The 13,459-nt window shown below is 49.0% G+C and overlaps 1 protein-coding gene across 3 annotated transcripts in view; it reads right to left on the reverse strand.

Moving 5' to 3' along the window:
• Nucleotides 1–13,459, reverse strand: part of MAML3 (mastermind like transcriptional coactivator 3) — a 267,035-nt gene that overhangs the window by 4,534 nt on the left and 249,042 nt on the right. For 2 of the 3 annotated variants that reach the window (XM_052815822.1, XM_052815802.1), the window contains exons 3-4: nt 5,216–5,461; nt 2,961–3,048 (exon numbers count right to left, since the gene is read on the reverse strand). In XM_052815822.1, the coding sequence (XP_052671782.1) occupies nt 2,961–3,048; nt 5,216–5,461 (334 nt within the window). The remainder of the gene's footprint in view (nt 1–2,960; nt 3,049–5,215; nt 5,462–13,459) is intronic. The other variant, XM_052815812.1, reaches the window with a different exon arrangement.

A 13,459-nucleotide genomic window follows, 5' to 3' on the forward strand; every position in this document is an offset into this window, starting at 1 on the left:
ATCAATGCAGGTGAGCAGCCTAATTTCCCTTAAGGCTAAAATGAGGCTGGCAAGGTTAAAAGGCCAATGATTTACTCACTAAGTAGTTCTCAATTCTGACAATTTTGGGATGTGTACCCAAAGGGAATCATGGCTTCAGATTCTTGAAGAATCAGGCAACATGACTGCATGCGTGATGCATGATTACAGCCATGGTTGCCTCTCAGATAATAACCTACTCAGGTACCTAAGCTAGACAGCCACGGGAGCTGTAGGGCTGAAATAGGCCTGCCTTTCTCTTACTTCGCTAGGACCAGAGATTACATTTGACCTGGGAGTCAAAGTCCCCTTTCAAAAGTAAATACGAGTCTTTCTTTTTGTGTGTATTTTTTATCCCAGGACCAGTGACAATGTGCACCCTCCTCCATGAAAAAAATTAGTCCCTAAGACTTCAAAGTTGCATATGCACTATGGTGTAGTAGCACTTTTCTTCTTCAGATAAGCCTAATTCAGATTCTAGCAAGCAAATGAGAAAGCTGCCATTGGTCTTCTTCAATGGCACCAAAGCAGGTGAACTTCAGTTTACCATTTGAAGCTCTCTTTTAAATATCTCCATTGTCTTTCAAAAGTAAGCCTTGAAAATGGAAGTGTCAGGCTCAGAAAGCCAATCAATTTTTTAATAGCTCAGGAGGCATAAATGAATGGATTTTCTATATCATTGTTACTGATTAAGTCTAAGGAAAGAAGAAAAATTGTTTTTTGTGGACATTTAAAGCAGGGAGAGTATATTAGTGAATCAATATTATAAGCACATTTTACTCCACCTTAGGCCAGTGATGGGAAACCAGAAAATCCTAACCTTGTTAAATTCCACACCGTGGCAGATAACTGAACCATGCTTGTGTCTTCCCTTCAGAGATGGGGGGAGCTATTGATTTCTGGGAAGCCAATATGCTTCTGTATTTACTGTCTTTATTTAAAAACAATTACCAGAGCTCTGAGTATGCCATGGGTTCATTGTGGTTTTGAGTCACTACCATACCAAACTAAATACAATACTCTGCAGGTGAAGCTCCGAGAGCGTGAGGCACACAATTACTCCCAGCTCAAACATCATTAAATGCAAGATGTAAATCTAAAATGGTTGCTTTAAGAGTCACGAATTGTACAACAAAATCTGAATGTTCTTAAATCAGCCCCTATCTGTTGTCCCTCTGTGACGGACAACATACCTGAACATCCGTGGAGAATAGTGAGTACTAGGCCCTGTTATTTACATTGGCTTGGTTTCTATGAGAAATGGGTGTGAATAAAGGAAGCGTCATTTCTATAGTTTTGCATACAATGCAGAGGATGGCTACACCTCCTTTTTGCTGCAGCAGGATAAGCTTCTGGAGGATGCTTTTAGCTCCAACATATAGATAAATGAAACATTTTGTAGCATGAAGAGAGACCACCTGGATCTCACTTGAACAGGGCAAATGTAGTGGCAGCTTTTACTTTATCCATGCTATCAAACCGTTTTCTTAATGATTGGCACTAGGGTCCCCTTGATTTTTCTTAATTTAAGGAGGAGTCACCTCCTCCTTCCATGATTAGAAACAGTCTCTTTTTACAATGACTCCAGCAGGTGCTTAAGATGATACAGATAATGTGAAAAACTTTATTTAATGCATCTTTAGCTACTTTTTAATTGAAAATGGCAGTTGAAACCCTCCAAAGGAGTCACTACCAGCAAGTGGTTCACATACTACTTTTGTTAACTACTGGGCTTGGCATAAGAGACAGGAGATCAGAGAAGGAGCAGTTAAAAGACAGATGCAACACATTTTAAAATTTTTGGCCACCTTCTGGTCTCATTTACACATAACCCACTGCACTGGATTACATTCTTGTGACTAAATAGGAAAAATGGTGAAATATTTATATTTAAATTAGCTCATTTATGAAAATTAGTTCCTTGCTCTGTCAGATGAGCCTAAACTCTCTTCTCCATTTCTTTTAAATAATACATATGAAGGCAAGGTTTCAAAGAAGCATTAATGCAGAAAGATTTTACGTGTGCATCTCAATGTATGACAGTGCACACACATACATTTTGATTTTGCAAATGAATTTACTGGGGGGGGGGGAATTTCATACAGAATTTATGCTGCCGAAGATAAAAATGAGAAGGTGATTAGAAGTAGCCACCCTGATATATACCAGCAGCAGATCTGGCTACCTGTTCACTTCCTGGGTACAAGAACTGCAATATGCTTGCCTCCCTCGTTTTCTGTTGCAGTTACATGACACTATCATGAATATAGAGTGCAAGTGCATGTTCGTTTCACGTCTATTTAGAATCCATGGTTAGTGAAGACATTCAGCTGATACTTTGCACCTAAAAAGCTCAGAATTAACTTCTTTTCCTAAGCCAAACTGATTGTATTTACATTCTTCAGTTATCTGTGAGCACATTGAAATAATACTTGCTTTTTTTGAGATCGTTAACAAAATCTCCATTTACATCTCAGATATTTCACTGTGTTTCCCACACCTGACATTTATCAGTCACTTCTCCAGATAAGGATCACCTCTCTGAAATTCTCTGCTCATCAAATTAGATAAAGTAGGGAATGAAGAGGGGTAAAACCAAGATACAGTGTGAGACACTAGCTGGAAAAAAAAAAAGCATAATGAGAATGAAGGCAAACAAGATAAATCCATAGAATCCAGATGTCAAAGAGGCAAAACAAATGTCAAATAAAAAATGCAGCTTTCGCTGAGGGAAGCAGAAAGGAAATTAGAAACTTAACTAAATACACAAACCTGGGCATTCCCCTTTGGTAAATATGCAGTATGTGCAAGGGTGCAACAGCCTGTCTTCCTCTTCTGGCACACTGCTTAAACCCTGGTCTTCACAAAACACATGAACTTCCACAGGCCCGCTACAGGGGCATACATCGACTCCAATATAGGAAAAAGAATTTGACTTTTACCTTGGAACTGATTGACCTGTTGCACTGGGTACGGGCTCCGCTGTTGCTGCAGATGCTGCCGAGGCAAATGTGACTGCTGCTGCAACTGCTGAAAATGAATGAGGGAAAGAAGGCAGAAGAGAAAAAGATGATTAATTAATTAGCGAGCTGAGAAAGGGGCTGGTGGCAAAAGTACTACAGCAGAACTGCAGCATTTCTTATCTAGCAAGCTGTTCCGGAGAGACAAGCAGAGTCATTTGAAGAGTCCTCCTGAGAGCACTTGGGCTGCTCAGCACACGGACTCCTTTTGGTTCAGAAAGGCTAACATCATCTCTCCTTCCTTACAACCACTTCATCTCGACCTCTACGGTGCAAACTTAATTGTCTTCAGGCTGAAAGGAGAGGGAGGGATACGCAATAGCCTTGCTCACCTAGGTCTAAGGGCAACTGTAGCCACACGCCCTTTCCTTCCCCCAGCCCTGCCAAAGGTCTAGAGGTTTGTGTTCCTGGTGCAAGACTTTCCTCCACCTCTGCACTCAAAACGCTCAGCTGCAAGGAGTACTGCATCCTGACCTGAGCACTGTGGCCTAGGACCATTCCCGAGCCAAAACAGAAATGGGTACTAAGGCACATTTCCTCTTGTGCTTCAGTGAATGATATTTGGGGAGCAGGTGATTGCAAAATACCTCCTCCCTTGATCCAGCCCACACTGCTCCTCTGTGATTATTTTCTATGAATACTCACGCATCTAAAACAGAATCAAGGGCTGATTATAAAAACAGAGAGTGTGTTTACCAGAGCTTTCAAAGCCTAGGGTATACTCGACTAAGCACTTACTGAAAGGACACATCTTGGTGCTCCATCTGCAGCTGTACAAATATTGTGTCCAAAAACAAGGATGTGTAACAAAGGTAAGAGAATGGCAAAGATGGAAAAGAAGCAAGTACTAATCCCTGTGTTCATAAATATGTGTTACAAGCTATCAAAAAGATAAAGGGAACCTTGTTAGGCACAAAACACCCAAAAGCTAGGAGCCTGAGGACTGTGACTCCGTCATTTTTCATCTATGCCAGCACACTTGACAGCCTCAGCCTTGTGCGTTTTCAACACTTTTAGGCTTGCCTTCAGCAGCCAAGTCAGTGACTGGCTCTTGGGTTTATGCACTTGAATTGGCCTAATCCATGATGGGGGAACATTACTGCATCCTCACTCTTCTGCACTTGCTCACCCCTGAACCAATTCATGCATCTTTATCCTGAATATTTCTAGGAGCATCCTTCCTGTTCACTGGGGGTGAATTTTTCTGTTTCTCAGGGGGACCACGAAAAGAGGGGAAGGCTATCAATATTTCTGTGGTTATACAACATGCACAAGTTCTAACGCAAATTAAAGCAGACCCCAGGTGTTGAACCGTATCTCCCCAGTAGGAGAGGTGAAGCCAAGCTTAAAGCAACTACTGACCTATCAGAACATCATTTAGGTAACGTTAGGGGACTGCAAGTTTAAACCTGGATATGAGCTTATAGGAACTGAACACTGTGACTTTTCACTGACTTTCTCCTGGGTTGCTTTTAAACTACAGCTGAGTTAAACATACGTAAGACATCACCATTCAGACCAGGTAATTTAACATCCGTACTGCAAAACCCAAGAGCTCCAGAAGCCAGGTGATGGGCTCCAATGCAGCAGTTCCACGCTGCCACTGGTAGATATGGTTTTACTGTTCTCCCACTTCAGCCTCTGGTTCCCCCCTTGATACTGCCTCTCCCTTCTGCTAACTTAGTTGCTCTTACTGGCATGCGATAAACCAGATTAAGGTATTGATCTGGGTAAATACTAACTTTTTTTCTTTGCTAGGTTACTGTTAATGCACATCAGTCCTTTGTCCTTGATCGCTGCACGGCTGTACATCACTTTTGCCAGCGCAAGACCGTAGTCATAGGTAGGGGAGAGCACCAGCAGCTATAACTGTAGCAGAGCCTGCTCCTGCCAGCATAAATGCACCACAAGGTACCAGGTTAAGAGCTAGCTCTTCCGGTGTCTAAAATCCCACGTGACTGCCAAAGCCACTGCTGAGAACATGGGTAATATTTGCCAAACTAATGGTAAGATTGAGGCAGATGCGTCTTCTTTGATAATCATTGCTGAAATTCCCTGACAGGAGCCACAGAAAGAATGACCCAATGTAGAAGGAAGGGCTGGTGTCGTGCTGTCTCTAGCACTCCTGCTCTCATACCAGTGTGCACTGCGGTGCCTGAGACAAACAGATACTGTACCTGCTCTGCCAGGATCTGCTGCTGCTGCTGCTGCCTTTGCTCTCTTAGGAACTGTTGTTTCTGCTGCTCTATCACGTGGAGCTGGGCTCTCTGCTCAATCAGCATCTGCTTCATGATGGCCGCTTGAGGTTGGTTTCCCAGGAAGGGACCCCCAGAGCTCGTGCCTGTGACCACGCTGCTGGAGCCCGGTGGGACAGAAGGCTGCATAGGCCCTGTGGTCCGAGACAATCCCACTTGATGCTGCTCCTGTGCACAGAGAGAGAGAAGGCCTCGTTACTCAGGGAAATTACAGCTCATTAACAAGAAGCATTGAGCCTGTGGGTGAGAACTGTTGCTTGAAGAAAGTAAGAGTCCTTGGAAAGGTACTCGTGGCTTGTGACCAAGCCATGGGCTGTTCACCCTGGGGAGCAGGTGGCAGGTTCCTCTTCTCTCCTGGAGTTCAAAGCCCCTTCAGATAAAGAAAGAGCCCTTTACAATTCATTAATAATAAAATAATAAAGTTGTGTACTAGGTTTATTTTTGTTCAGGATATGTAACTCCAGAGTCATATTTTTCTAAACTTCCTCTCCCTCATCATGGAGACAAGTATATTTTCTCTCCCTTTCCATTTCCCTTTCTCCATAGCGGTGGTCTCACACAGTCCTCTGGATTGAGAAGCCGGGGTTTTAGGCGCACGCAACGAATAGCGGGAGCTGGCAGCATTAAATCCCCCTATACTGCACCAGAATCTCAGGATTTAACCACATAATGTGTTTATTTAAGATTTCCATCCCGCAGCAATGGACCAAAAGCGCGTGGCTGGAAGGATGCAGGGCGTGCGATGCGACAGACACCTTCTAAACCCACCCTGCTTTCTCTTGACGTTTCTAATCCAATTTGCTGCCTTTTAGCGCCGGGAAAACGAAGCGACCGATGGCCGGGGCTAAGCCTCGGAACCCCCTCTCTCCGCCGGCCCTCCACCGGCCGCGGGCTGCCAGGGAGCCCGGGGAGCCCTCCCCGCTCCGCGGCGAGCAGCACGCCGCTCTCCCGGCGGAGGGCCGGGCTTTTACCCGAGTCCCGCTTCGACCCCGGCTCCCCGCCGGTGCTGCCGCCGCCGCGCCCGCCGGCGCTGCCCGGGGGAGGCTGCGGTCACCGGCGCCGCCGCCCGCCGGCAGGTGTCGCTGCCCGCCCGCGGCACCGACCGGCCCGGCCCGGCCCGGCACGGTACGGCCCGGCCCGGCGGAGCGGGACCGGCCTCTCCCCGGTACGGGCGAGGGGGGCCGGGGAGCGGCTGGACACCCCCCCACACCCCGCCCCCGGGGGGGCAGCAACGGAGCGGGCGTGGGACGGCGGGGAGCGTTCCCGGGGGTCCGCGGCGGTACCGGGAGCTGGCGTCTTTACAACTGTGTGTCCCCCGCCCCGAGCTGCCCCGGAGTGGGGGGGGGTCCCTCGGAGCCCGTCCAGCGGGGCTGTAACACCGGGCTCTCCCGCTGCCAGGGGAAAAGGCAGCTGACAACAGCCCAGCGCCGCCCTTCAGCACTACGGAGGGAGCCTTGCTCAAAACCAGATGGCCGGCTAGGGCCGTATCGCAAAAAATAACGATTTGGGGGGGTGATTACAAAGCAGCAGGCGTAGCGCTGGTTGCCCAGTCCTTACTCCGGGTACTCCTTGCTGTAAAAGACCTTAAGGATCTTCTCTTCTCTCCCATCTACCTTCCATGTGCTAGCTAGTACCCGAGCCCCTCGCAGCCCGCGTTGCCCCTGCGACAGAGCAGCACTGCTCCGTGTCCCAGAGGAGGACCCGCAGCAGGGACTCGTCCTGGGTCACCCTCGCAGCCTGTGCTCGGCCAGCGTGGGAGACCCGGAGCCCCAGATCCGGCACCCCTCGCCGTGGGGCTGGCTCTGGCCATTCTGCCCTTCCCCGGCATCGCTTACACCTGAAGCCGGGCAGCCTGCCCTCACCGTCCCTTCATCAGCGCCCAGCTCCTGCACCATGGGCTGGGATGCACGGGGACTGCCTGGTGAGGGAGAGATGAGTAACGCTGTGGTTAGGTCAGGCCGGCTTCCCGTAAGACAAAAAACTGTGCAAGAGTTGCTCTGCGGGGCAGGACCGCCTTTTATCAAGTATTGGGGAAGCTACTAGCACACACCAGCTTGCGGTGGGTGATACCAGCGGTCTTCACCTCTGCTGGGCTAAGTAAGCCGGAGGAAGCACCGCAGAGAGCAGCTCGCTTGGCAGGACCGGCCTTAGCATTTGCTCGTTAGAACCTCTTTAATTGTTTTATAGAGATGGGTACTCATTCAAAAACACTAACTTGATGGAAAGGACCTATACCACTTCAGGATCCTTTGTGCAAAGCATGCTGGGGTGGAGTTTAGATTCATCTGCTTCACTGGTGGTTCGAGTTATGTCAATTACTGTGTGATCGGGAATGTCTAGAAAAGTAATCTTATGACACCCCCCCCAACCCGGTCAATGAAAGGGTTAAAATCAATGCTTGAGTGTAGCTTGGGAAATTAGGATCAGCCTTTCTGCATGAAGGTCAGGTTTCCAAGGACCCTTCTGAGGAAATAACAAGAAAGTACAATTTGTCCACATCTCTACTTTGCACAGATATTCCCTGAAGGGCTCTCTGTTGAAAGGCAGCTCTCCGATATTCAGGTTCTTTCTCTTTTTAACATCTGCCCTGGTTTGAAAGTTCCCTCCCCGCCCCTCTTTCCACTTCTCCCCCCATCCCGTCTCTCGCTGTGCTTTACAACCTGGTCAAGCATGGTCCCTGCAGCACCCTAAGGGCGAGGGCTGCGGCAGCTGCTGGGGCTTCCCTGAGCAGGGGTGAGGAAAACGCACCCGCTAACGATCCCTCAGCTGCTCTTGCACCCAGCCCTCTCACCCACCCCTGTCACTGAGCTCCCGCTTTCTTTGCTTTGGGGGACACGCAGACATCAGCTGTCTCCAGCAGAGCTGACGGTAAAGGCTTTTTCCTACCACCCCCTGGCCCTCCCCCGGCTTCTGATGAAGTCATCACGCTACAGATTGCATAACTGATGCACAGGACTATCTTGTGTTATACTGGGAGACGGGCCAACTGCTTCCATTTATAGACAAAAGCAATGCCACGCTGCCAAATAATGGAGCCTTTGCTGCAGCCACTACAAGGAAAAAGAAAAGGGGGGGGGGGGAACCCGGGAGCCAAAGGGCATGCTGTGAAGTGACATCACTCCGACCTTCCTCCGCCCAGCCTCAGCGCACAGCTGCCTTTGGGGCTGCGGCCCAAGTCCTCACTGAATCACCTTCAAAACAATCTTATTACCGAACTACTGTCCTGGCTCTTATGCACGCAGGGGTACGGCTGAGGGACACGTTCACCCCACGGTAGTGCCGCAGAAGGCTCTCTCTTCTGTATCGTATTACGTTGTAAGTTAATTCAACAGTCTAAAAAGAAAGCAAGCTTTGAAAGGAGCCCCGCCAGCTGACATGAGACCCGTGCACCATGCAGCAGCTGGAGGAAATATGAAGATTAGCACAAAGGTGTTACTTCCAGTGTTGTGCGTTTAGTCATTTCGAGGTACAAGAGTTTACCTAGTCAGAGTGAAAATTTCCTGTTTCCAGTTTTAATAACAGGTTTAAAGCCAGGCCTTCTTCATCAAGCCAGAACACCACCCTCCCGCCCGGAATATTTCTTTTCCTTTCCATTTTTTTTGGCGAAAGCTCTTCCCAACCAATGATGAAAGGCCCCGCTGACATCACCGGGAGCAGCCCTGGGTTACGTGTCCTGAAAACAGGAGCACAGCCCAGGCAAAAGGTCTCCGCAGGCAGGAAAATGCTCCCTAGCACCTGGGAGCAGAGCTCTTTACCAAGAGCACCTCTGCAGCCCAGCACTGCTGCTGTTAACGTCTGAGGGGGGGTTGTACAACCCTGCCCAGTCCTGGCAGCGGTGTGGGGCCATGCAGGCTTGCAGGTTACTTCAGCTGGGTGCACACCCACCCTCCTTCCACTGCTCTCTCTGCAGGTCCTGCACGGAGATGAAACGTGGAAGTGGGCTGGGGGGGACATGCGTGTGGCTGGGAACTGGTGATGACAGAAGCAACGCTGGGCTCTACACGGCTCTTACAAACCATGCCTGCTCCAGGTCAGATGCAGTCTCACCACAGGAGCCAAGCACCGAGTCAAGCAACTCGGGCTAAGTGCGGCACTTACACAGTTCTAGAGCTTCAAAACCAAATTAATCCAAGCTTCACTGACAATCTTTTTTGCTCCTGCGCTGCCTGCCAGCTCCCTCATCCTCCTACCGCACCCTCAGCCTTCCTTCCCTTTGACCTCTTGCTTCTCATTCCCTGCTGTCCCTTTCTCCTTCCTACACCCTCTGCCCTGCCTCTGCGTCTGCATTTTCCTTCCTCCCCCAACTGGCACTGCTGCCTCTTCGCTCTCCAGACGCCCTCACCAGCACCCCGGCTAACCAGCTCCCGGCCGCACATCACCTCCGCAGCTGACAGCACTGGTACCCAGCGGCCCATGCCCACAGCCTGACTCACCGTACGGTGACTCAGGCTGCCACCGCTCCGCAGGGATCCCCCGGACATCCGCAGCAGCCGGGGGACAACTCAGCTCCTTCCCCCAGGGCCCTGTGCTCGTGGCATACAGGGGCGGCCTGTATGGGTGTGGGCGTGTAGTCCCCGAAAAGAGTGACAAGATGTCCTGGAATGGGAAACACATGCTGTATTCTCAGCCTGTCTCTCATTAGCCTGTCACATCTGGGAAGACGGTACAATGTGACTTCTGTTTTTTCACTCTGGCTATTTTCAACAACACCCAAAGCCACCGTGGGCTACTCGCAGGTGGCAAACAGCTCTCTCCTGATAACGGTGGCTCGTGCAGAGTTACATGCGCTCCAGCCAGGAATGGGGAAGCTGTAGCTCTGCCGTGAAGTCCTTACTAAGGGGCAGGCGAAGCTGAGAGGCCGGTTACGCGAGGGGGAACGATGCCAAGGCCTCTTCCTCTGACTCGGCCGTGCCGCAGGGCGAGTTCAAACGCAGACGCTGGCCCGGGCTAAGCCTGCCAGGGACCCTGCTGGGACCCCTCCTGTCTCTGCATTCTCAGCCACCCGCTTTTAAAGCAGCCCACGGCCAGAATCGAGTGCTCGGCCCCTGGGAGCAAAACCGGGTATTGAAAGAGCCGAGCTGCCATTCGCAGAGCCAAAAAAGAGCCACAATTTCCAAACGGTCACCATAACACGTCTGGACAGGTTTTTATAGTTGCAGAGCACCCAGTAAGATGAACTTTTGTAGGGATCTGGCTGCTTAGTTAACGCCTACATGGGAGTTGCCCTCTGTTGATAATCTGATCCTTGGTTAAGCGACAGGAGCATAAATCCTGTGTCCTCCCAGTGTATTTCCAGGGACCTACTGGAGTGAGGGGATCCTCCGCAGGAGTTCAGGGGTGATGTGCACGCATATAAGTACAGTTATGCACATTAAACATAAGTGACTTTAAAAACAGAACAAAGGGGAGTGGAAAAGGTATTATCCTCTTTGTCTCAAATCTTCTGTGCCTCTTCCTTATCAGGCAGCAATTTATTTCTTCCCTATGTCATTCAATCTCCCAACTACAGCTAAAAGCAATCACACAATTTTCTTTCAGAACAAGCAGAACGACCACCAGCTGATGCCCCGAGAGCCGGGTGCGGGTAAGCCCAGGCAGGGACCAGCCAAGACTCCTCATCGGCCCTCCGTGCACAGCCTGATGATCAGAGCCCTTGGACATAGTGAGCTGGCTCTGCTCCTGCTGAAGGCCAGGGGGGGCAGAGCGGGACCCCAGGGAAAAGGGGGCTTGAAAGCAGGGTCTTAATGTGCAAAACGGACAGTCAGGCATGAGCTGGCTGTGCCGTTCTGCGGTATGTGAACTAATGCAATCCTTGAATATACAAAGAGCGGAAGAGCAAATAGAAGCCAGGAGGTGGCTTATCCTGCATACTGCATTAGAAGAACGATACCAGAAAAATGTATACAATCAGACGTCTACACTTTAGAGTCAGAGCAGAAAAAGAAGACACAAAAATGATTTGAGGCAGAAAGTGTCTGCCAGTGAGTGACTTAAAGAGCTCAATCCATTTAGCTTACCACAAAGAAAACTGAGAGATGCTTTGACCGTGGAGTATAAAAATACCTTCACGGGGGAAGAAATCCTTTAAAGAAGTTCTTTTATCCGGTGAAGAAGGCAAAACCAGATACAAGGGCTGGAAGCTGAAGACAGATTCAAATCAGAAAGAAGAATCAAATTTTACACTCTGATTTCATTACCCATCAGAAATGGCAGATCTCCACATTTTGATGTCTTCAAGGGTGACAGCCTTTCTGGATAAACACAACTTAGTGGTGCAATTGAATGGCCTGCGATGTACAAGATAGAACAGCACTGTCTGCCCTTACCTCTGCACAGCTCTGGGCTGCTGCTCCCTGGCACCCGCAGAGGCAACTGGCCCTCCTGCACCAGGCTGGTGCTACGCTGGCGGGCACTACTCCTTTATCGTGGGGCTCTTGGGTACTGCGTGAGAGTGTGTGTGTGTGTGTGTGTGTGTATGTTAAAAAAGAGGGTCTCCAACCTATTACTGAGATCAGAAATACTACTCTGTTTCCATATACTATGTCACAGTAAAACATCATGTCTACCCAGTGTTTTCAGAGCAGCCTGAAAGCACGTTCCTATATTCCCCCCCCCCTTGAAATATTTCTATCAAATTCCTTGTAATGTTGTTACTTACTGTGTCTGGCAGGGATCTTAATCCCTCTCTCTAAATCAGGCTGCCCAAAGCAAAGCCACCTTTTGCAGAATGGTACCATATGACAGACTAAGGGAATTACAAATTCATTCATTTCAGTCTTTCTTTTTTTTTTTCCTTGAAAAAGCCGGCGTACAGGACGAAGGGACAGAATATGCTGGTTTACAACTCCAACTCGGGCAGCAGGCCCTGCGGAGTGGATTGCTTCACCTATTTATTTCCTCTGTCATCCAGCCTCAGGGAGGGGCTACAAACCTCTCCTCTCTCCCCCGGCCCCCGGTTGCCATGGTCTTTCATACAGTATCTGAGCGAACAAGATCCTTCTGACGTTTGACACCAGACCTCTGCATGCAGCCAATTTGTTTTCCTTTCACCTCCCTTCGCCTCCATCTCTCCTCCCTGTGTTTTCAATACAGTTTATTCTTTCCACAAAACAAACAGGATCTGTCTATTACTTCTATGTATTTTTGTTTGTTCGTCAGAGGGACTAAGTTCTTAATTTCTGGTGGCGAAGAAGATAACAAAGGGTTCTAAAATGAGCAACTGTTTTTCTAATACCATTTAAGAGCTAAAGACCATCAGAAGCTCATCTCAAAGACTGCGAGGCAGAAGGGGTCATCGTTCTACCGGGTGGCACCAGAAGCCCTGCCTTCCTGAGTGCACCCACTTCTGCTTCAGCACAGTGGTTTGACTCGGCAAATCCTGAGCACCGCTGGTGGGATTCAGAAACCCAGTGTTTCAACAGAATGCTATTGAACTTCAACCAGTGTAATTAAACCAGGCTCATTTCCTCTTTTACGAATAACAACTCTGACGTTTCTCCTCTCCCCCAAGAAAGAAACCTTTGCAGGGGAAATCACTCCTGCTTTTCAGTTTTGTTTATCCTCAGTTTCACCAGCTAGTTCCAAGGTACGGAGAGTAATGATATAATGGTTGGGTTTGTGCGCTGAGGAAGAACTGTTCATTTATCTCAAATAACTAGTTGCCTTGTAATTGCAATTTTTTATTGGTCTTACTATTTTTAGGAGAAAAAAATGGACCAGCCCAAATTAAACCCAAAATATCCTCTTTACATACATCTCTCTAAAAAAGGGAGAAATAAGTATACAATTATAAAAATATTTGTGAATTCTGAAATTAAGATGAGCTCTTCTCATTTGCTTCAATGAGTTACAAGTCCTGGCTCAAGCAGAGCCTCTTGCAAGGCTATGGTTATCCCCTGGTACCTGCTCGGTCACCTACGGGACGTGAACCTCACGGTCCTGGGCAAGTCCCCATGGATACCATACGTGCTGTGTTATGGCAGGGGCTAGCGACCGTGCTGCCAGCTGGCCCGGAGGAGCCGAGACCTGAGCGGGCGCAGAGCCCTTGCGACTCTGGCAGGTCTGTGAGGCAGCCGGGGCAGCTTCTGATGCTCCCACCCAGCCCCTGCAACAGGAATGAATCCTCCCGCTCTGCAATCTCACCCGCCCTTGAGCCGTTTGCACTGG

Source organism: Harpia harpyja, chromosome 2 (genome assembly GCF_026419915.1).
Source record: "Harpia harpyja isolate bHarHar1 chromosome 2, bHarHar1 primary haplotype, whole genome shotgun sequence".
Taxonomy (NCBI): Eukaryota; Metazoa; Chordata; class Aves; order Accipitriformes; family Accipitridae; genus Harpia; species Harpia harpyja.